Source organism: Hyperoodon ampullatus, assembly GCF_949752795.1.
Source record: "Hyperoodon ampullatus genome assembly, chromosome: 16".
Taxonomy (NCBI): Eukaryota; Metazoa; Chordata; class Mammalia; order Artiodactyla; family Ziphiidae; genus Hyperoodon; species Hyperoodon ampullatus.
This window is the reverse complement of record NC_136929.1, coordinates 59,683,957-59,708,655: the sequence shown is the minus strand read 5'-3', so window position 1 is coordinate 59,708,655 and position 24,699 is coordinate 59,683,957. Positions and strand designations below refer to the sequence as shown.

General features: G+C 36.5%; 1 protein-coding gene across 1 annotated transcript in view; it reads right to left on the bottom strand.

The window, feature by feature from the left end:
• Positions 1 to 24,699, bottom strand: part of FNDC3A (fibronectin type III domain containing 3A) — a gene marked incomplete at its 3' end in the record, with an annotated part of 166,991 nt that overhangs the window by 7,158 nt on the left and 135,134 nt on the right. Inside the window, exons 15-25 of the mRNA XM_079721855.1 lie at positions 17,830 to 17,968; positions 17,235 to 17,303; positions 16,304 to 16,422; positions 13,304 to 13,409; positions 13,041 to 13,216; positions 11,446 to 11,559; positions 10,576 to 10,725; positions 10,189 to 10,472; positions 9,877 to 10,089; positions 7,360 to 7,526; positions 5,830 to 5,957 (exon numbers count right to left, since the gene is read on the bottom strand). Of these exons, the coding sequence (XP_079577981.1) occupies positions 5,830 to 5,957; positions 7,360 to 7,526; positions 9,877 to 10,089; positions 10,189 to 10,472; positions 10,576 to 10,725; positions 11,446 to 11,559; positions 13,041 to 13,216; positions 13,304 to 13,409; positions 16,304 to 16,422; positions 17,235 to 17,303; positions 17,830 to 17,968 (1,665 nt within the window). The remainder of the gene's footprint in view (positions 1 to 5,829; positions 5,958 to 7,359; positions 7,527 to 9,876; positions 10,090 to 10,188; positions 10,473 to 10,575; positions 10,726 to 11,445; positions 11,560 to 13,040; positions 13,217 to 13,303; positions 13,410 to 16,303; positions 16,423 to 17,234; positions 17,304 to 17,829; positions 17,969 to 24,699) is intronic.

Here is a 24,699-nt window from a genome sequence, read left to right as displayed (position 1 = left end):
AAACTTCCCTCTTAGAACTGCTTTTGCTGCATCCCATAGGTTTTGGATCGTTGTGTTTTGTCATTTGTCTCTAGGTATTTTTTATTTTTTGATTCCCTCTGTGATTTCTTCAGTGATCTCTTGGTTATTTAGTAATGTACTGTTTAGCCTCCATGTGTTTGTGTTTTTTATGTTTTTTTCCCCTGTAATTGATTTCTAATCTCATAGTGTTGTGGTCAGAAAAGATGCTTGATATAATTTCAATTTTCTTAAATTTACTGAGGCTTGATCTGTGACCCAAGATGTGATCTACCCTGGAGAATGTTCCATGCACACTTGAGAAGAAAGTGTAATCTGTTTTTGGAGTGGAATGTCCTATGAATATCAATTAAATCTGTCTGGTCTATTGTGTCATTTACAGCTTGTGTTTCCTTATTAATTTTCTGTTTGGATGATCTGTCCATTGGTGTAAGTGAGGTGTTAAAGTCCCCCATTATTATTGTGTTACTGTCGATTTCTTCTTTTACAGCTGTTAGCAGTTGCCTTATGTATTCAGGTGATCCTTTGTTGGGCGCATATATATTTATAATTGTTGTATCTTCTCCTTGGATTGATCCATTGATCATTATGTAGTGTCCTTCCTTGTCTCTTGTAACATTCTTTATTTTAAAGTCTATTTTATCTGATATGAGTATTGCTATTCCAGCTTTCTTTTGATTTCCATTTGCATGGAATATCTTTTTCCATCCCCTCACTTTCAGTGTGAATATGTCCCTAGGTCTGAAGTGGGTCTCTTGTAGACAGCATATATATGGGTCTTGTTTTTATATCCATTCAGCAAGCCTGTGTCTTCTGGTTGGAGCATTTAATCCATTCACGTTTAAGGTGATTATTGATATGTATGTGCCTATTTTCTTAATTGTTTTGGGTTTGTTTTTGTCGGTCCTTTTCTTCTTTTGTGTTTCCCACTTAGAGAAGTTCCTTTAGCATTTGTTGTAGAGCTGGTTTGGTGGTGCTGAATTCTCTTAGCTTTTGCTTGTCTGTAAAGCTTTTGATTTCTCCCTCAAATCTGAATGAGATCCTTGCCCGGTAGAGTAATCTTGGTTGTAGGTCCTTCCCTTTCATCACTTTAAGTATGTCATGCCACTCCCTTCTGGCTTGTGGAGTTTCTGCTGAGAAATCAGCTGTTAACCTTATGGGAGTTCCCTTGTATGTTATTTGTCACTTTTCCCTTGCTGCTTTCAATAATTTTTCTTTGTCTTTAAATTTTGCCAATTTCATTACTATGTGTCTCGGCATGTTTCTCCTTGGGTTTATCCTGTATGGGACTCGCTGTGCTTCCTGGACCTGGGTGGCTACTTTCTTTCCCATGTTAGAGAAGTTTTTGACTATCATCTCTTCAAATACTTTCTCTGGTCCTTTCTCTCTCTCTTCTTGTTCTGAGACCCCTATAATGCAAATGTAGTTGCATTTAATGTTGTCCCAGAGGTCTCTTCAGCTGTCTTTATTTCTTTTCATTCTTTTTTCTTTATTCTGTTCCGTGGCAGTGAATCCACCATTCTGTCTTCCAGGTCACTTATCCGTTCTTCTGCCTCAGTTATTCTGCTATTGATTCCTTCTAGTGTAGTTTTCATTTCAGTTATTGTATTGTTCATCTCTGTTTGTTTGTTGTTTAATTCTTCTAGATCTTTGTTAAACATTTCTTGCATCTTCTCGACCTTTGCCTCCATTCTTTTTCCGAGGTCCTGGATCATCTTCACTATCATTATTCTGAATTCTTTTTCTGCAAGGTTGCCTATCTCCACTTCATTTAGTTGTTTTTCTGGGGTTTTATCATGTTCCTTCATCTGGTACATAGCCCTCTGCCTTTTCATCTCGTCTGTCTTTCTGTGAATGTGGTTTTTGTTCCATAGGCTCTGCAGGATTGTAGTTCTTCTTGCTTCTGCTGTCTGTCCTCTGGTGGATGAGGCTACCTCTAGAGCAATTCTGAAATTTACTGTGCTTAAGCACCACTTGGAACTTAAAAACAAACAAAGAAAACCAGCGAAAGAAAAACACAATTGTGGTTTCCACTCCTAGACATTCAGGTTTATTTGGTCTGCAGGCCACTCTGAGGAACAACTGTTTTTGAGAATCTGAAGTTCAGAAGTTTAAGAAAGGAAGAAATTGTATAGAATCCAACAGGCCACTGTCCCAGCAATCGTTCTCCTACATTGCCAACAATACCCTAATTTTGGATGGGGTATCCAAAGTACAACCCATGTCCTAGGAGAAGCTGGCTGAGGCTTAACTCCAGAGGTGGGCCCTGGCTGGCTTAAGCCCTTGCACAGTCACTGCTTCAGGGATGGCTTTGTAACCCAAGTGCTATCTTTTCCCTGAATGTGAATAAGAAAGTGTAAGTTCCCCATGGCAGGCACTGAACACTGAGAGAAACTTTGTCCCTGATGACTTCATTAAGCTTCTCCATCAACCTGCCTACCTACAGGCCTCTCCCTAAGAGGATTTATACTTTATAAGCCAATTTGAAATTTTTTTTTAATTAATTAATTAATTTTTAAAGTTATTTTTGGCTGCATTGGGTCTTTGTTGCTGCACGTGGGCTTTCTTTCTTCTAGTTGCGGCGAGCGGGGGCTACTCTTCCTTGTGGTGCGCAGGCCTCTCATTGTGGTGGCTTCTCTTGTTGCGGAACATGGGCTCTAGGCACGTGGGCTTCATTAGTTGTGGCATGTGGGCTCAGTAGTTGTGGCTCACGGACTCTAGTGCGCAGGCTCAGTAGTTGTGGCGCACAGGCTTGGTTGCTCTGCGGCATGTGGGATCTTCCCGGACCAGGGCTCGAACCCGTGTCCCCTGCATTGGCAGGCAGATTCTTAGCCATTGTGCCACCAGGGAAGCCCCTATAAGCCAATTTGAATTAATTTTTCTGGTAGTTGTAACATTAATGAGCTTGGACACAAGAACTCTCTTAGGTACAGACTCCCAGATGGTGCTTATCTGCTTTGACGGTGGTTCTACTGTCCCCCAATATGTTCACTTCACCCGGTTATACCGCTTGAAATGCTGCTTTTGGTTTAAAAGCACTTGCTTTAAAAAATGTATACACTTCTGGGAAGATTAAAGAGCCAGCAGACACTCGACTTTTGACATGAATTTTCCCAAGGAAAGAGTCTTTCTCCTAATGGCAATAAGGTCAGTTATACTGCGTATATGAGAATTATGATGTATGTGAGAGAGGGAGGCAAGAGTCAGAGGAAGAGTGTAATTTTAGAGAACAGGGCCAAGCCTCGGGGAGGTGCTGCAGAGCAGGGCACAGAGCAGCAAGAAGGCAGCAAGAGTTTGGTGAAAGCCACTGACTGATCAGAGAGGGATGAAGAAAGGGAAGAATGTAAAGAAATCAATATGTTTCTAAGTTTGGCCCAGGGTCATAAGTACTGGCTGCTGCTAGGCTAATTTGCTTCCAGGTCCCCAAACCCAGCAATACTACAGGTTAAACAGGTTTTAATAGGCTAGCCTAGAAACTCAACCACCAACTTATGAATAATAATCCTCTTCTTAAAAACATCAACAGTTCCTACTGCTGTAGAATGAAGACCCACTAAGACTTGGCCTCCTCCAGTACACACTCCAATCTTTTTTTTTTAGCTTTATTTTTTATTAGTAATCTATTTTATACATATTAGTGTATATACATCAATCCCAATCTCCCAGTTCATCCCACCAGCATACCCCCCGCTTTCCCCCACTGTACACACTCCATTCTTGAGCCTTACTCAAGTCATACTTGAGAGTTCATGGTTCCTCCTAAGCTCATCAGCCCCCCAAAAAGACTCCCTTTAATGATAATCCTTTTGGAAAACATTCCAAAGTCCAGCTGGAAAAAAAATCATTCCTTTTAATAAAGTATGTTTTATCTTTATCATGACCTTTTATTTGTTTGCTTACATAGAATGTCATGATTACAAAATTTCTGCTTGCTTACTAACGTCTAATAAACAGCTTTTTTGAAATCAGAACAGTAACTTAATAATATAGCCCCCTCAAATTCTTTATATGTAGTATTTAATACATGTGTGTTGAATAGCAAGTCAATTTTAAGTAAAATATTAAAATCCCATGAATGAGATTGAACTCTTAAAAAAAATGACCTTCAAACTTTTGGAATACAACTTGCCAATAAATCATAAAATTTTATAAACATTTAAGAGATTTAGATGAGCATATATATGATGAAGTTCTAAGGAAATCAGTATTATAAGTTTTACAGTATGCTTACAATCTAAAGTAAAATTGGTGATAGGGTTAATTTAGCTTTTAAGTTAAATTAGAATTAGCACTGTTGTTTCATGTAGTGATATATTTATTAAAATTCATACACTACTCAAATGTGGGGTCCCTATTTCCTTTGAACATGTAATGAAATTACATTTTCTTTAATATTAATTTTGTTTCCTCCTTGGAAGGAAACCTGCTTATCTGTAAATCATATTCAAATCTAATTATCATGTCAATTTGCAGATGGCTTAATAAAGAAAAACAATCACATGCCAAATTTAGTCCGACTCTTTGGGGCCTTTTGTAATTTCAGTTAAGAAATTATGCTTCCATATTTAGCAAAACTTGAAAGGAAAAAATTATACCTTATTGAAAGGTATTCTATTATTAATAGTTATAACAGCACAAGTGAAATAAAACAGATGAATGATTTTTTAATAGTGAGAAAAGAAAATACAAAATAAGAAACTAAAATGAAAACAACCCAGCTTAAAAGCCCTCAATATCAAGAAGGGTAACAGCAAAAAGGAACAAGCAGATGAAATGCTTACAGAAATAAGGCTTTTGAGTTGCATAAAAACTTCTTTATAAAAGTCATAATGACACTGACAGCTGCCCACTTCATCGGCTATTCACTGTTTACCAGGAACCTATCTTTGAAATTTTACCAGGAAGGTGATACTTCCTCTAGGCTTCCATAATAACTGTGTCTATTGTCATATTTACAACACTGCATTATAACTATGACTATTACTAACATTGTAAAAGCCTCTTCAGTGTTGTCTCTGCATCTGTCCTCATCCTACTCTGGTCACAATGATCTTGTGTCTGATCATGTGCCTACTCAGGTCAAAATCCTCCACTGGCTTCTCATTTTACATGGAGTAAAAGTCTGACTATGACCTATAATGCCCTACATGATCTCCATGCCTGCTCATAGACCCCCTACCATTAAAGCCCTGACTTCATTTATTATTCCTCCCTTTGCTCATGCTGCCCCAGCCATAGTGGCCTTCGTCTTGTACAGCAAATTTAACAAGCATGCTCCTGCCTCAGGGCCTTTGCATCTACTGTTTCTGCTTCTTGAAACACTTCTCCCCATATTCACTTCCTTTGGGTCTCTGTTCAAATGTCACCTGACTGCTCTATATAAAATAGCACTAGCTGTCCCTCGCCCTAGTACTCCCTAATCCTTTTATCCAGTTTTATTTTTTTCTCCATTGTGCTTATCACTATCTAACATATGATACACTGATGTGTCTATCTGCTTTTAGAATCTCTTTTTCTACTAGAATGTAAGCTGCACGGAGGCAGGGACTTTTTGTTCACTTGTATCCTGAGTGCCTGGCACAGAGTTCAATAAATACCTGTCAAATGAACGAATACTCTGTTTAAGTGCAGTTCACACCCAAAAGATTTTGAATCCTGATATACTGTGTAGTTACTAATCTTTGGAACATAGTAAGCACTGAACAAATGTTTTTGAATTAGGATGATAAAGGTAGTCAAATCCTGCATTGAAAATACATAAAAATGAAAAAGGTGAAAGTGTGTATCTACAGAATTATATTTGGCACATACCTGTTTGAATTCTGAATCTTTTCCCACCATAACTTGAAGACTGTAAATAACTGGATCACCTTTCATTGGCTGTAAACACTCCCATGTAATTTCACAAATGTGATCATTTACTTTCTCTATTTTGGGGGCTGTAGAGAACAAATATAAATAAAATCTGCTCTACTTGATTTTTAACGTGGCACATCACAGACACTTGTTTCAATCAAAATCAACAGACTTTAAAACATAGTTACAAACTTGAAATAAATATCAGTGAATTTTTGAAATTTGCAGAGAAATGGTCAATGGCTAACTCTTACCATCTCAAGGCCATACAATCTACAGGCACTCCAATGGCCAGACTGATTAAAAGTTCTGTAAGATAAGTACTATTTTCCCTGAGCTAAAAAAAGCCAATGGCAGTTCTACAGCATCTTTTATGGTACTTCAAAGAGCATAACTAGAACATGAAATTTTATAATTTAAGAAATCTTCTAAGAGAGTGAGTTGAAAAATACACCTAGCTGCCTGACCACATACATGACTGCCTTACTCAATAGTGGGGTACAAAGGTGTTAAAATCAGCAATCTTCTTAAGGTAAAGAGACACTACTAAACCAGATGAGGGAACAGAAAAATAACTCAGTGAAATCCATCAGCATTATTAGAAAGACTGTTCAAAGAACAGTCTTGCTAACTATGGATCTGCTTAACAAATGATACATTCAAGTATATGATCCAGGACACTGTACTAGAAATCTTTGTGATTTGTCCTCAGAGGGTGAGGAATTTTAGTATTTTTTACTTTCCAGGGTCATTTTAAAGTAAGAACCCTGCTGAAATTAATTTAAAATATATAATATATACACAAATGTGTGTGTATGTAAATTTGATTTAAAAATTCAAGTTTACTAAGTATTTATTTATGTTTTGCTAAACAGTGACCTGGCTCTCTCCCTGAAATCCAAACGAATGAAAACAGCAATGACTCAAAACAACCAGAATTGTGATTTTTTTCTTTAAGTAAAAATAGTGGAAACAGCAAACGACTCTATTAGAAAACTAGCCTACCTATTCAATTTAGTACTTTTATGTTTATTAAAAAGATCAGTGACAAAAACCAGCACTTGTCTGATTATCAATATGCCAGATAAAATAGCTTTTATTATTAAGTGAAAGTCCCAGTAGGTAGGCTTGTCTAATTTCCTTCTTATAATTTAGATGTTGGACACATCCTGGATGATAATTTTTTTTTTTTTTTTTTTTGCGGTACGCGGGCCTCTCACTGTTGTGGCCTCTCCCGTTGCGGAGCACAGGCTCCAGACGTGCATGCTCAGCGGCCATGGCTCACGGGCCCAGCCGCTCCGTGGCATGTGGGACCTTCCTGGACCGGGGCACGAACCCGTGTCCCCTGCATCGGCAGGTGGACTCTAAACCACTGCGCCACCAGGGAAGCCCCCTGGATGATAAATTTTAATAGTACAAAAGTACTTTATGAAAAGTGCATTTAATTTATTATTAAAGAAAATAACTTGAGGATGTATAACTTACCTTTCAGGGCAGCTGGGACAGATTTTGGAGTAGTGAAAATATATTCTTGGGAAAGAGGACCTTCCCCTGCTTCATTACAAGCTTGAATACAGAATTTATAAGATGTTGACTCATTAAGTCTTTGTACTTTGTATGTATGGCATGGACCTCTGTACAGGGATATAAACCTAAAATGGAAATGACTCCTATGAAAAATAAACCTTGACTACCTTATGAAAAACGTTTAAAAACCACTAAAAAAAATACAGTTCGGACATTATTTAGGAGTAATAAGTTACTCCTAGAATTTAATGCCAGGAATGGTTTGTCACACAATAAATCTGTGTTTTTTCGGCAGATGATGAAAATCACAGAATTAGTAAATTTCCCAATTTGACATGGTTTCCTGAAAATTTATTGCTAAATTTTTCTCTTCAGGCTTCTGGTATAAGCTTTGTTTCTGACTGCTGTTTTTTAATGTTTACATTTTAAAGGATACTCAGTACATCACAATTTTCATTATAAATTATTTCTAACTAGAGTCATAGGCATACAATTTGTCACATAAAAAAGAGAATTCCCTTTCCCAGGCATAATTTTAATTGATTTGGTGAAGTTTTCTTAAGATTTACATAACAGTATGAGATAATATATAATTTCCCATAAATTATCCACTTGAACTGTTCAATGGAAAGTTTAACATCATATATGTTATCCGTATGCTGAATGTTCCCCAAATTTTTGATTGGCTATTTTAAGAATTTTCAGAAACTGAGGAATGAATAATGAATACTCATATAGTTCTAACAGTCTGAAAACTGTAGTTAGATTAAAAATGAAGAAATATTTAATGATCTTTAGTAAGAGTATTTCCAAGAAGAAGTAATTACATAAGCCTTGCCTTTTGAATCTCCAATTTTTTAAATGATAGGAAAACAACCAGTGGCAAAACCACTGTCGAAAAAAGCTGAACGATGATAAAACCTGTCAGGGAACAGCTGAGGTAGCATTCTGACATGATCCCACAGCAAGTGTAAAGAGTTGTGAAAAGTCAAAAGAAAGTAACTAAAGATATTAAATTGATTTAATGCATTAAGTTTATATGGTAAGTTTACAATATCATAAAACATTTTAATTTATTTATTTTCCACAGCCAAAGACCATAAGCCATACCCCATACCCTACAACAATTCTCTAGATGCTAGCTAAATATTAATTACTGCTAAAGTTCTAAAATAAGAATATAAACTAATATAATCTATACTTAATAGAATCTTTGTTCTATTATCTTTCAACCAAACACCAATTAAACCTGTTTCCAGTAAACCTTCTTGCACTACCCCAAATGTAAATGCTAGAAAGGGGATAAAAATAACTTAAAGAATTAATTCACCTAACAGTAACAACATATATTAAAGATAAATGGCTATACCAAAAACCTGTGGCAAGGCAAAGAATTTCCTTCTAGAGATAAGCCTACAAACAGTACATAAAATTCTGCCAAGAGCAAAGGCGAACATTCATAGAGGCACAGATTGCAGGAAATGATCAATACTATTTGCTCTGTGTAATGCTCTTACTGTTGATACAGTATGTTTAATTCTGTATGCTATTTTAAATGTGTAAGTACTTCTGATAGAGAGTACTTACATACAAGTACCTTGAATATTCCATTATTGAATACTTGGCTAAGATACAAACCCAACACAAAAAACAAAGTAATCTTGGGAAATACTGTCCCTGGTACTCTGAATCTATCAGACATACAAATTATTTCTAATAAATTGAGTGAAAAAGCAAACAAACAAAAAAGAAAAACCAACAACAAAAAAACCAAATTCTTAAAAGATTAGAGTAACAGCTGCGAAAGATATATGGCATTGTTTATTTTGGATATAATATCAATAAATTACCCCAGACTGGAATTTGAATAATTTACACCACAGTTATTTTGAGTAACACTATAATTCAAATGCATGATTTAGTGGGGTATGGCATGGATGTAACGAGACTGTAAAGGATGGTAGCACAGAGAAGAACCTGAGTAGCCAGGGGACTGGACTATTTATTCAGAGAGTCTAAGATCTGATGGTGAGGAAGTAAACTACTGCATTCACTTAGTGTGCAGGCCCTGTGAGGGTGTGGAGGAGGGTGAGATATAATCCCTGCCTTCAAGGATCTCAAAGGCCTTAAGCCAATCAATGATTTACTGTAAAAACTGCCTCTTGCTGGAAATAAGCACTGAAGAGATTATTTTGAAGCACAGATTACGTTTCTTTTACTAGCTTGAAGAGAGGAAATGGGTAAGAGATGAGAGCCAAATAATAGTTCCCCTAATTTTTTCTCTCTTGCATCACCCTCACAGTTATAAACAGAAAAACTTCATTATGTCTTCTGATGTTTCAAAAATGGCATACTTAAAAATTATTTCTTATGCGACTTCTAACTCTGTTTTTTAAAACTTTATTTCTATTGTTAAAAAAATTTATGTACTTAAGACCTGAGAAACTATATAAAGAAACAATTAGAAACACCTACCTTCCATTCTTATCCTCCATCTGAAGGTGGTACTGAACAGAATCTGTCGACAATGTCTTTGGGGTTCCTTCTCCCCACTTCAGTTTAAGGTTCTGGTGGCTGAAGGCAACACATTCCAGACGAGGTGGATCAGGAGGGAGGGGTTTAGTTTTTAATTTTATCATGTGGCTGAAAGGACCAGCTCCAAGGCTATTCAAGGCTTGAATTCGTATTCTAAGTGCCATATTAAAAAAAAAAAGTTTAGTTTATGATTATTCTATTTAATGTGTCCCTCTGGTCTAGGCAAAAATTAACATAGTTTTTACTGTGTACCTGTATGTTGTATCTGGTTGCAAATTGTCTAGAATGTAGCTTGTAACCTTTCCCACAGTCAAGGGCTGTTTATCTCCAAAGTCTATGCTGTAGGCAAGGATTTCTGAACCATGATCACAAGGCTTTTCCCAGCTTACTGCAAGGCATGTAGACGGTGAATAATTGGGATTTTCTATATCATCATCACTTACTTCTTGAAGACAAGTCACAATACCAGGAACTGATGGTGGAGTCACACAGGCTACTACTTCACTGAAAGGGCCTGCACCCACAATACTCAGAGCCTACAAATTAACAGAGCCCAAAAGGTAAAGACGTGATCATGAAAATGCTCACAAGACGCAAAACTCTGGATAGAGTAAGTGACAAGGCCCTGACCGCCTTTACCTGGACTCTGCAATAATAGGTAGTTGCTGGTGAAAGTCCTTTTAATTCATAACTGAGACCGGGCCCACAGTAACATATCTGCATACTTCCTTCAACTCCTCCCCACTCCAATCGATATTCAGTGACATCAGTTCCATTACTCAAAGGGACCTTTAAATTAAGAAAAGGATAAAGGTCTTAAGTCCTGACATGATTAAATAGCTTTTGGGCAAAAATGTTCTTTACCTGAGCATATAAAAAAGTGAATTGTTTTTGGATGTTTAAAAAATGTTTAACAGAATTTAAACTGTTCAGTATTACATTTTTATTCATTAAGACCACCTGAATTTAAGATTTGTCAAAAAGTATAACTTTGTTTTCAATTAGAAGTAGAAATATGACTGAATCACTTTAGAAAGAGTACTTTAATGTAAATATACTTCAAAACAATTCTATTAAGTAATATAAATGTTAAATCGTACAAGGACATTTTCTTTGTTAAATTTCAAAGGAAAATGAAAATGTAATTATCATTATTGATTATTACTATATGCAATAAATATACTAGAGATAATAAACATAAGAGAAATAGTATTATACTAATTCCTATGAATGTTCTGAACATTAAGCTTACCGTGGCTAAATATCTCAGTACTGAGACAAAGCCTTTGATAAAATACAAAGCACATCAGGAACAAGAATCTAAATACTTGTAATGTAAATATACCTTATTTAAATGCTTCAAAGAGAAAAAAGAATTCACTTTTTACCAAGTGAATTTAACTAGGACTTACTCTTTGTATAATTTATGGAGATGAAATGCACAGTATCTTTATTCTTTTATATAAACTGTTTTAATCACTTAAATATAAGTCAAGGAAATTACAATACCTCCCAATTCACTTGTGCACAAGTTGCAGATCTCCATGTAACTTGAGGGGGCTTGCACTGATCTGGTGGTCCAGGGGCTGTAGTAATATCACATTTTTCTGAAAATGGTCCAAACTAGAAAAACAAATATTAACCAGTGTTTTCATTTTTCACCTACCAACTGCACAGCTCTCCATAAATATTCACAAAAAATCAAATTCATCATCTCTTTCCTTTAAGACTAATTGGACATAATAAAATTCTAAAAGAAATCACAGAAAGTAAAGATTTAATTAATGATCATGGAAGTAAATATGTGGGGTGTTTTAAAGTTTCATTTACTGTAGTTTCTTCTCTTGCCTCATTACTTCATGAATTGGTTTTTGTAAAAAGGGCGGGGCATTCAGCAATTGGGTTGGTCAAATAAATAAGAAATTCTGTGAAAGTGAAGAAATGGATACCAATTAAAGGCATGAGAGGTGATGGGCATAAATTATATCTTAAAATTTAGAACAGCTTTAGTAGGGTGTAAAAATTAAATTCTCTGGAAATACAGAGAACAAATATTTACTTAAGATGATTTTGACAGGTTATCACAAACCTGAAAATATAGGTTAAAGACACTAGCACTAAAGATGTTAATCCCAGTGTACTGCAGCCTTGAGGGGCTGACAAGATCATGACTCCAGAAAGGAAGGAATGACGTACGCAAGGAATTACCAACAAAGTATATAAAACTGACATGTAAGAAATTTAAAAGTAAGTTTACAGATATAATGAACTCAGTTGGAGAATGAGACATAAAACACAGCACAGTTTACTAAAATCTGAAATAATGGGGAGAGACTTGTCAGTTTAACTTTATGAAATTTTAATTATACTGTAGTTTAAAGATACACAGTGCTAACTCAGTTAAAGTAAGAAATCACTGCTTTGTCCTTAGAGAAGTTTTAGAGAAGTTTTAATTCAGAGGGACGGGAGGTGTCACAGTTGAGTGGAAAGGGCGCTGGCTCTGGGGTCTGAGGAAGTGGCTGGCCTCCACCACTTCTTCGTCTGTGTGACTGCTGGGGCAGGTATTAGCTTTTCTGAGCCCCAGCTTCCTCAGCAGTAAAATGGAGATATCACCTGTTTTGTCCATTTTATGGAGTTCTACATACATAATATTAAAAAAAAAAACCCACACAAAACCAGAATGCTTAGAATGTAGGTTTTCTCCTTTAGGCAAAAAATGAATCACAACTAGCTGCAAACTGAAAGTAAATGCTTCATTTAACCAGCCTCAAAACACTTAATAACCCTAAGTATTTCATCTTATGATCAAGTTTCTACTCTTTTTACAAAGTAAACCCTATTAGCACTGCCTGAAAGGCAAGCTTTAGCTTAGCTAAAGTCCAAAGTGTCACATATTGTAAGTGGGGTTTGAAAATACTGAGATTCTGTAACAATTAAGTTATGGTATACACTAACTTCTCTCTTATTTATCAACAGGGGCTTATTAAAAATTGTAAAATTTGGAGTTGCATGTTGAAAGCAAAATTGTCAAATAATGGGTACAAATGACGTATGTTATATGAAATACCACTGCGATTATAATTCAGTCAGCTCAGTCTTCCTACCCCCATTTTGTTAGCTGCACGCAGTCTGAAGCTGTAAGTCTTTCCAGGAAGAAGGCTGCTCACTGTACATTCCACTTCAGAACCTTGGTAAATTTCTCTGGGTTCATCTCTTTCTACAGGAGACATTTCCACACCATAGCAAGAAATGGGTGATCCACCATTGACCAAAGGGGGTCCTAAAGGTGGAAAGATTCATGCAGTTTAACAAGAGGAATATATTTAATACTAACTTAATTATAATTTATTACCAAAATGAAAATTACCCCATCGTAACTGTATTTCTTTTGCTTTGGGTCTACCCTGTAATCTGGGAGGGAGGCATGGGCCAGGAGGCACAGCTGGAGTCTGCACAAGTAAAGATTCAGATACCTGCCAAAACAAAAGCAAAAACAAAACAAAAATGCCCCAAGCCAAATAATCAGACTGCTTTTGTTAGAGGAAAATAAGACAAACACAAAGATTGCACCAATAATTTGAAACTGTACTTGACTATCAACAGAAAAGGAATAAAGTTCTGAATAAAATCAAACCCAATTAAATTATTAAAACTCAAATTTTATACAGGCAAATAAAATAAAGACGTATTATGTGACTACTAGATACAAAGAAAGTTACCAGAAACCGCCCCCCCCAAAAACTCTCTTCTCTTCTTTCCATAATTTAAAAAAACCCCCAAAAACAACAAAGAAACCCCTCCATATAACCCAATGGACATTATTTTTGATCATGTCCAAATGGCTCTACAAACCTCTTCTAAAAAAGGATGTTTTTTTTTCTTTTTTTTTTTATTTAACAAATTTAAATTTAATCAGTTATACATATACATATGTTCCCATATCCCCTCACTTTTTTATTTTTATTTTTATTTTTATTTTTTTGCTTTATAACAAATTTAATCAGTTATACATATACATATGTTCCCATATCCCCTCCCTTTTGCGTCTCCCTCCCACCCTCCCTATCCCACCCCTCCAGGCGGTCACAAAGCACCGAGCTGATCTCCCTGTGCTATGCGGCTGCTTCCCACTAGCTATCTACCTTACGTTTGGTAGTGTATATATGTCCATGCCGCTCTTTCACTTTGTCACAGCTTACCCTTCCCCCTCCCCATATCCTCAAGTCCATTCTCTAGTAGGTCTGTGTCTTTATTCCTGTCTTACCCCTAGGTTCTTCATGACATTTTTTTTTTCTTAAATTCCATATATATGTGTCAGCATACAGTATTTGTCTTTCTCTTTCTGACTTACTTCACTCTGTATGACAGACTCTAGGTCCATCCACCTCATTACAAATAGCTCAGTTTCATTTCTTTTTATGGCTGAGTAATATTCCATTGTATATATGTGCCACATCTTCTTTAGCCATTCATCTGTCGATGGACACTTAGGTTGTTTCCATCTCTGGGCTATTGTAAATAGGGCTGCTATGAACATTTTGGTACATGTCTCTTTTTGAATTATGGTTTTCTCAGGGTATATGCCCAGTAGTGGGATTGCTGGGTCATATGGTAGTTCTATTTGTAGTTTCTTAAGGAACCTCCATACCGTTCTCCACAGTGGCTGTACCAATTCACATTCCCACCAGCAGTGCAAGAGTGTTCCCTTTTTTCCACACCCTCTCCAGCATTTATTGTTTCTAGATTTTTTGATGATGGCCATTCTGACTGGTGTGAGATGATATCTCATTGTAGTTTTGATTTGCATTTCTCTAATGAGTAAAGATGTTGAGCATCCTTTCATGTGTTTGTTGGCAGTCTGTATATCTTCTGTGGAGAAATGTCTATTTAGGTCTTCTGCCCATTTTTGGATTGGGCTGTTTGTTTTTTTGTTATTGAGCTGCATGAGCTGCTTATAAATTTTGGAGATTAATCCTTTGTCAGTTGCTTCATTTGCAAATATTTTCTCCCATTCTGAGGGTTGTCTTTTGGTCTTGTTTATGGTTTCCTTTGCTGTGCAAAAGCTTTTAAGTTTCATTAGGTCCCATGTGTTTATTTTTGTCTTTATTTCCATTTCTCTAGGAGGTGGGTCAAAAAGGATCTTGCTGTGATTAAAAAAGGATGTTTTAACATTTTGTAAATGCTATCTGCTGTGTTTTCAGAAGGTTTAGACTATTTTGTCCACTTGACTGTTATTTTTAACCTAAACATTAATTTATTTATCATTAAAAAAAAATCTTTCCTTCTTTCTTTCACCCTAAAAATAATTTAAAAATCAGGTAAGTTTTCCCAAGTAGTTGGCATCTTTCCAGGTATTTGGTATTACTTTTAATTTCTATGCTATTAAAAAAAATCTTTTAGTTTTATTTTTAAAAACTTTCTCTTAAAAACACTGACAGACTCAGTGCCGTATTCATTATCTGCACTGTATTAAGGTTTACACTTAAACTTTTTCCAAACATAAATAAAATATTTGGTCATCACCTTATTCAGAAAGGCATTCATATAAGAATACTACAGATGCTATATTAGAAAGATAGGTGTTTTTTTTGGTGGGGGGAGGGGAGTGGGGGTTTGCTTTTTTTTTTAATCTAGGAAGATTTTCTTATTAAAGAAAATGAAGCAATTGGATCCAAAGCCTGTTGGCAGGACTTGCAACTCAGTTTCACAGTACTCTCATTTTCAACCAAATGCTTATAATTCATTAAAAAAACCTACTTTCACTGCATTAAATCCCATTTGAAAAATAATAACAATTATGAATACTCCAAGAAACATTCTTGGTTGAATTCATTAAAAAACAAAAAAATCACTTCTATTAAAAAACATACTTCTCCAGAACATTACAAATGTCTCTAATCAGTGGCACATATAAGTCCATTTTGGTTTTGGGGTCTCTAATAAGTGAAATAATTGCCAAACTTTTCTGAAATAAGTGGATATTTAGAATTTGTATTTAAACAGTAAATGGTATTTTATGGTTTGTCCTGATACGTATAATTTACGGTGCACTAAATAAGCCTACTATTATTTTGTTTCTATTTTTGTTAGGTAGGGTTATTGAGCATCATCCTAAAATTTATCTTTATAAAATTGTCTGCAATGTTTTCATATATTTATTCTCCCAAAGCTAAACAGCAACCAGACAGTAGATATTCACTGAATTTTGACCATAAGCTAAGTACTATATGTATTAGAATAGTCTGGTCACTATAAATTTAACCACCTGGGTTATACATTTATGATTTATTCAATATTTGAGGTGGCATCTGATGATCTCATCTCATTTGACCAAACTTGGAAAAAAAAATCTGCATGTAAGTATTACCGCACTCTGTCCTCCATCACTGATGCAGTAAACTCGAAAACGATAGAAACAGCCTGGATTCAGTCGATCACAAAGATGTTCCCTAGTAGCTCCACTGTATATCATATCCCACTTGTTTCCTGTAAGGTGAAGAATTATGTTCAATCAGCTACCAGGTAATGTTTAACATTTTGGTATCATGGACACAGCAGGTATCCTAGCTTCACTAAGTAAGTGTTTATGTAATTTGTCAGAAACAATTTAAGCCTGTTTTGAGTTTCCTGGAAATGATCTAATTTTCTTTATGTGTGCAGCTTCCTAGACAAATTTGCATGGCTTTGTTGAAGTGAAATATATCTGTAACTCTGTACAGACTTTGGCTTAGATTGATAATTTACTTTTAATTAAACATTTTAAATGTGTTTACTGGGCCAGTAATAACATTAAAACACACAAAGAATAGAAAGAACCAATACCATAGGACATTTAGTCTTAATTAAAAGACATCCTTATTTTTTGCAAGGAAATAGGCCATTTGATAGAAATAAAGATTGTTAAATGTGTGACTCAACAATAAAGTTTACTAGGCAAAGAATTTATTACTAAAACTAGTATAATGTGAGTTAAATTTTAGAAGATGGTTTTTCTGATACATCTGGGTATAAATCTAACTGAGTAAGCTAACCTTCAGAAGACTTTAGGTATACTGGAACTGAGCAGTGCAAACAAAGGAGGGAAAAAAATAAGAAAATAATATAGCTATACAGCAGTCTTGCATTTGAGTCACTGTATTTCTGGAGATTACAACTTAAAGTGGGTCATAATAGACAAAATCTTAAATGCTACAAACAAAGGAAAAAATCAAGAGGAAAAAAGATTATACAAAATTTAAAATCATGAAGAGTAAAGGTAGACTGGTATAAATCTATCAATTTTTAATAGATATTCTTACCATTAGAACCTTCTGCCATCTCTACTACATATTTATTGATGGCTGCCCCTCCATTGTCTTTTGGTGGGTCTATCCAAAGAAGCAAAAGTGTTATTAGGCAGAGTATATACAATTAAAAAAATCACATAAACTCATAATAGACAGAATACCAAACTCAGGATTGCTCTAAAAGAAAAAAGAATCACCTGCAGTGATTTTTAAAAAAAGTTAACTCCAGCATCTCATTTACTCTCTTGTTTTTGCATAAGGTAGTACATAAGCAGGTGCTCAATTAATTTTTGTTTTAAATGATTTTAATTTCTCGTGAAAAGCAGGATGACCAGAAACTGTAGCTACAAGTTCAGTAATCTTTCATTTCACACACTGCTGCCCCTGCTCAAAGTTCTACAGTGGACCCCAAGTTCTTCCTCCATCAAATCTGAACTTTGTATGTGTGACTACAAAGCCATCCTCAAACAGTAAATGAGTCTCACATTTCTTACTGAACTTACTTGAGCTAACAAATTTATTCAAGTATCTTAAAAATGATCTAAATATTCAAATCATTTTAATCAAATATAAAAGTAATGATATACAAGTATGCATAATATCTTACCCCAAGTTATTTTAAAACTATGTGAATGTATCTTTCCTTTAACTGAGGGCTTTACAGGTACTCCTGGTTTATCAGGGCATGTAGTAAATTCAACTACTTCACTTGGATTACTTTTACCTTCTGAGTTATAAGCAATAACCTATGATGAGAACACAAAGACATAAAATAATTATTGTTTGATACCTAATGATATTGGCTTAACGAACAAAGTGATGAGAGACAACTAGGCTCAGTCAAATGATTTATGTGAGAATTGCTTGTCTTCAGAAGGGACTCAGCATTAAAAACAAAAAGGGATCCATCTACGTCTCTATATACACTAATATGTATAAAATAGATAACCAATGAGAACCTGCTGTATAGCACAGGGAACTCCACTTCACTGTACAGTGGAAACTAACACAATATTGTAAAACAACTATAACCCAATTTAAAAACTAAATAAAAACAAAAACAAAAAAAAGAGACTTAGCATATATGAAGAAAATTCAGGTATAAAATAATCCCCTTTTAGAATCAGTCTTGAAAATACAAGTATAAGTCTAACATTTTGATACTAAACAAGAGTCATCACTGGAACAAGCTATAATCTGGTGATACTTGATGGGCTTTAGGCTTGCTTTAACTTATTCTTCTATTATTCTTCAGGGGTTTAAAAAAATGCCCACAAATTCTCTGAATTTCCTCTCTTTGAAAGATAAAGGTTAATTCCTCTTCCCTTTGAATTGTACTTAATGACTTGCTTCTAACAAACAATGTAGAAGAAATGATGGTATGTGTGGCTTCCCTATGGAGAAGCCCATGTGGGGAGGAGCTAAAACCTCTGACCAAGAGACAGCAAGGAGCTGAGGACTCCTGGCAAAAAGTTCACTTGAGTGAACTTGAAAGCACATCCTCCAGCCACAGTCAAATAATTCATATTTATAATAATTTATACTTATTCAATATATTTTTCACTTTAGAAATTTAATTACATATATATTTTTAAAATTTTATATATTTTACTTATTTTTGATCGCACTGGGTCTTGGTTGCTGCGCATGGGCTTTCTCTAGTTGCGGCGAGCGGGGGCTACACTTCGTTGAGGTGTGCAGGCTTCTCATTGCGGTGGCTTCTCTTGTTGCAGAGCATGGTTCAGGGCACACGGGCTCAGCAGCTGTGGCACGTGGGCTCAGTAGCTGTGGCTCACGGGCTCTAGAGCGCAGGCTCAGTAGTTGTGGCGCACGGGCTTAGCTGCTCCGCGGCATGTGGGATCTTCCCAGAGCAGGGCTCGAACCTGTGTCCCTTGCATTGGCAGGCAGATTCTTAACCACTGAGCCACCAGGAAAGCCCTATGTTTATATTTTTACCTATCTCTTCTACTGAACTTAAAGTTCATCAAGTCCAATATCAAACTTGATATGATTTTCTCTTCTCCAAACCTGCTCCATCTCTGTTCTTCCCCATCAGTAAAAAGCACTACTACCATTTACCTAGTTACTCAAGCCAAAAATCTAGAAGGATCTTTGATCCTTTCTCTAAACCTATTTGTCAAATCTATTAGTAAATCCTGTACTCTACCTCCACTTCTCTGTTTTCTATACCTACCACCACCTTAGTTAAAGCCTCCTTTATTTTATGTTTGCTGAATGACTGTAACATACTACTAATTAGTTTCTCAGCTTCCATTCCTTTCCTTAACCTCATCTGTTCTCTACATGGCAGCCAGAGGGACTTTATCACTTCTCAGCTTCATGGCTTCTCGTTTTACCAGAATAAAATCTAAATTCTTATCTACGAAGCCCTATGTGATTCCACCCGACTACCTCCACTCGAAAGGTTCAGGTCTTTTACGTTAGCAGTTATTTCCTTTGCCTGGAATGTTCTTTTTAATCTTGACATGCCACCTCCTTCTTGTTATTCAGATCCATTTAAATGTCATTTCCAAAGACTTCCTCGACTACCCAGTCATTCTGTCAACTCACCCTATTTTAGTTAACTTGCATAGCACTTATCACTATCTAATATTTGTTTGCTTGTTTGTCGTCTATTCCTTCCACTAGGATATTAGCTGTTTTGATCGCTATTGAATTCTTATTGTTTAGAAGAGCGTTTATCATAGAGCAGATGCTCAATAATTACTGGCTGAATGAATGAGCCATAGGTGGGGACCACTATGACGTGACACTACAGACGAGGATCTAAATAAATCTATTACCCCAAATAACTCATGCAACCCATGAGAACTCAGTAAAATTTAGTCCAGTTGTTCAGTTTTGCTCAGGCTTCCTCATCAGTCCTCCCACATATTCAGATAGAATTTCAGGATATCTTCTCACTCTGCTGCTGTACAAGTTAGACTACAAAGGGGGTCAAAACACTTTCAACATAGTACACAGTGTTTACTTAAACCTCACAACTAGAGTAAGATTTTTTTAAAAAACTGAAGTATAGTTGATGTATAATATAAGTTACAGGGTGTACAATATAGTGATTCACAATTTTTTAAGGTTATACTCCATTTATAGTTATTATAAAATATTTTCTATACTCCCTGTATTGTACAATGTCTTTTTTTAAAAAAAGAAACTTATTTATTTATTTATGGCTGTGTTGGGTCTTCGTTGCTGCGCACGGGCTTTCTCTAGTTGCGGCAAATGGGGGCTACTCTTCCTTGCGGTGCACGGGCTTCTCATTGCGGTGGCTTTGTTGCGGAGCACAGGCTCTAGGCGTGCAGGCTTCAGTAGTTGGGGCACACGGGTTCAGCAGTTGTGGCTCACGGGCTATAGAGCACAGGCTCAGTAGTTATGGCGCACAGGCTTAGTTGCTCTACGGCATGTAGGGTCTTCCTGGACCAGGGCTCGAATCCGTGTCCCCTGCATTGGCAGGTGGATTCTTAACCGCTGCACCACCAGGGAAGTCCCAATGTCTTCTTTTAAAAAAACTTTTTATTTTATATTGGAGTTTAGCCAATTAACAATGTTATGATAGTTTCAGGTGCACAGCAAAGCGACTCAGCCATATATATATACATGTATCCATTCTCCCACAAACTCCCCTCCCATCCAAGCTGCCACATAACATTGAGCAGAGTTCCCTGTGCTATACAGGAGGTCCTTGTTGGTTATCCATTTTAAATATGGCAGTGTTGTACAGTATGTCTTTATACTTTTTTTTTTAATACCTAGTAGTTTGTACCTCTTAGTCCCCTACCCCTACAGTGCCCCCTCCAGAGGAAGCTTTTACTTCTTAATTATACACTTATTAAAATCTTTGGCTGCACCGTGCCGCATGCGGGCTCTTAGTTCCCCGACCAGGGATCTAACCCGCGCCCCCCCATGCTGGAAGGCAGAATATTAACCACTGGACTGCCAGGGAAGTCTGAGGAAGCTTTTAAAGTAAAAGCAGACTCCATAAAAACCATAAGATCCACTAATTATGTTTTTAAAGCTATATATGTCAGCACTGACTTTTACTTCAGTTAGCCAGTAAGGTATAAAACCATATTTTCCCCCAAATTTTACAAATAAAGCATTCATTTAGTGTCCACCACAGAGGGAGCACTGTGCTAATAACTCTAGGTGTGGTGCACTTTTTACCTTCAAGGAGTTTAGAATCTTTGTGCAGATTCTATGCAGACAGGCAATATGCATATCAAAAGAATTAGGCAACAGAAGAAAGATTACTATGGCCTAAAATGGTCCAGAAAGGCTTTGAAAAAGCAAATGAAAGTGATAACGGGGTTTTCACAGACAACAGCAGTGAAAAGGGGAAGATTGGGTAAGAGAGAACAGAAAGATGTGAGTATAGGAGCAGAAGGGAATAATAAATAGTGAGCTCTGCTCAGGGAAGGATGAGTATTCAGTGTGGTGAGGGAGCCAGTTCAAGTTAAGAAGTGAAAGGCAGTGCAGTTAAAAAACTGAATGGGTTGGAATATAAAGAACCTTATAGCAAATTAAGGAGATTATATTTTGGAGGCAAAGCTGTGTTTCAGACAGATTAGGTATAAAATATAACTTGGATTAGAAGGTAAGCAATTAGCTTGAAAATGATACAGAACAGGTTTGGAGATTTAGTACTCTTTAGGATGGAAATGACAGCTGGCATAAGGCAAAGAGATGATATATCCAAGGCAGAAAGGGATATTCCAAGTAGAACTAAGGACTAAACTTGGGCACACTTAGATAAGGGCAGAGGAGAAAGGGAGACATCATAAAATGACAAAAGACAAGGTGAGAAAGAAGAGGGAACATGACTCTATACTGTCATAGATGCTGATGTATGAGCAAATTTCAAGGATGGAAGATAAGTGAAATTGATGGACCCAGATTCTGTTTTGATTTCTCTTCACCTGTGAGAAGGCCTCAGAAACAAGTAACAAGCTTAAGTAAAGGTATCTAAGGGTTCTCAGCTCAAGGTACCCAGACCCTGACTTTTAGAAGCCTTGCTACTTGAAAACATATTTTTCAGGAACTTCAGGAAATAAGGCATTAGTTTTCTAGTGGCCCAGAGTCATAGGGACTGGCCACTAGTCTCTGAAGGTTTTTTTTTTGCGGTACACGGGCCTCTCACTGCTGTGGCCTCTCCCATTGCGGAGCACAGGCTCCGGACGCGCAGGCCCAGCGGCCATGGCTCACGGGCCCAGCCGCTCCATGGCACGTGGGACCCTCCTGGACTGGGGCACGAACCTGTGTCCCCTGCATCGGCAGGTGGACTCTCAACCACTGCGCCACCAGGGAAGCCCTGAAGGTTTTAACTCTTTCTTTAAAATCTGAACACTAGGTCCTAGCCCAGCTTCCAAGTGAACCACTGGATGGAATTAGCATTGTTCACTTGTTTATCACTCTGAATTTTAAATGATTTTAAGAATGCTGATTGCTCTCTTATGCTTTAAAGCTTTATTTTCATTTTTCTTTTGTCCTTTAAATTTTTTCGTTGTTCTAATTTTGTTTTAGTATTTTGAGTGTCCTAGGATTGTCCTTACTGTACAGCCTAGAACTCTGGCATTTGGTAAACTTGCTCAAATTAGAATTTTATGTTAATCGTATCCTTATTGTTTTTTTTTTTAAATTTTATTTATTTATGGTTATGTTGGCTCTCCGCCTCCGTGCAAGGGCTTTCCCCAGTTGCGGCAAGTGGGGGCCACTCCTCATCGCGGCACGTGGGCCCCCCACTATCAGGGCCTCTCCTGTTGCGGAGCACAGGCTCCAGACGCGCAGGCTCAGTAACTGTGGCTCTTGGGGCTAGTCGCTCCGCAGCATGTGGGATCCCCCCAGACCAGGGCTCGAACCCGTGTCCCCTGCCTTGGCAGGCAGATTCTCAACCACTGTGCCACCAGGGAAGCCCTCCTTATTGTTTCTTTACAAACAATAATATACTATTTAGTCACTACTTCCGGCATTTTTTAATTTTTTATTGCTTTTGCTTAGTATTCTGTGATTTCTTTTAGAGTGTTAAGATTTTACTTTGATATATTTGCTTGAAAGAGGAGACTGCAAATGTCAAGCTAGAAAGGAAGACTCAGACAACAGAAGTAGGATTTAATGATTCAACCCCACCTCAGCTGGCACCCAGTACATGGCAGATTCAAAATAAATGTTTGAGCTTCTAGAATACTTCATACAGTCACCATTTTCTATTTCCTAATATTTTTTTGCCTCCTCTAGATCAGTGGTTCTCAAATTTTCACAAGCATCAGAATCACTTGAAGAGCCTGCTAAAATACAGATTGCTAGGCCTTACCCCCAGAATTTTTTAAATAAATTTACCAGATTATAAAGACATTAACAACTTCTCTTTTGAAGATCTGCTGGTATGATAATCATTACTAAAGCAAAAATGCAATACAACACCAAAAGAGGAAAACTGGAATAAATGTACATACTTCTTAGGTATTTTATAAATCTTGTCAATAATAAAAACTGAATTTGAAAATTAAAATGACCCAGTGTTATCAGAAGTTTTAAAAATGAAGCTAATATACAAAATAAAGCATGACAAATATAATCATTATGCACTGCATAATCAAATTTCCCATTATCATTAAAATTTTCTTTCTTAGGTTCTCAAGGAGTAATAAAAGTTATCTTTTGCTTTTTAATAGTGAAAACAATTTACGATGGCTTTTATCATTTATTTGAAATAAGTTGTTTAAACAAGCAATGGTAGGAAAATTCAAATGTTGAATTTATCAACTAATAAGCATCCTGTTACATTTTGGGGAAAACCTCTATATAAAAATGTAGGCTGGCTTATACTAACTGGTATATTAGCTAATTCAGGCACTGTCTGCCAAGAAATAGCAATGCATATCACCAACCAAGTCAGAGCTAAAATATATCCTAGAATGGATGAAATACTAGGAAAGATACAGAATTTTCAGGAGTCTTCATAGGAGAAGAATTTTCAAAGCATGCTACTGCTTCAAGTGAGCAAGAATGATACATAGAGTTTCCAGGCCTCAAGCAAGCAAGAATGACGTGAGGTAGGTTGGGTGGAAGCAGCAGCATCTGCCTAGTAGAAACTCGAGCACCCTGAATAGGACTCGAGGGAAGGATACAAAGGAAAGAGGAGGAGTTTCATCCAATAAGTAAATACTGTGAACATATGTGGGGCAAAGTTTCTCACTGATGATGATGGGAGTTAGAAATAAGGAAAGGGAGAAAATTAGAAATAACCCATGGCACTAGATTAAATGGAGGTTTTTGGTGTGAACTCATGATTTTTAAAAATAGATATACTAGAAATAAGAATATAAATGTGTTTGTGCATGTAAATTGTGTATGTGTGTGTGTATACACACACACAAGACAAACATACATACAGCTAGTTCTTAGCCTTGTCCACTGAGAGGATGCCCAGGAGTAGCAATACCCTTATAGCATTAAGTAT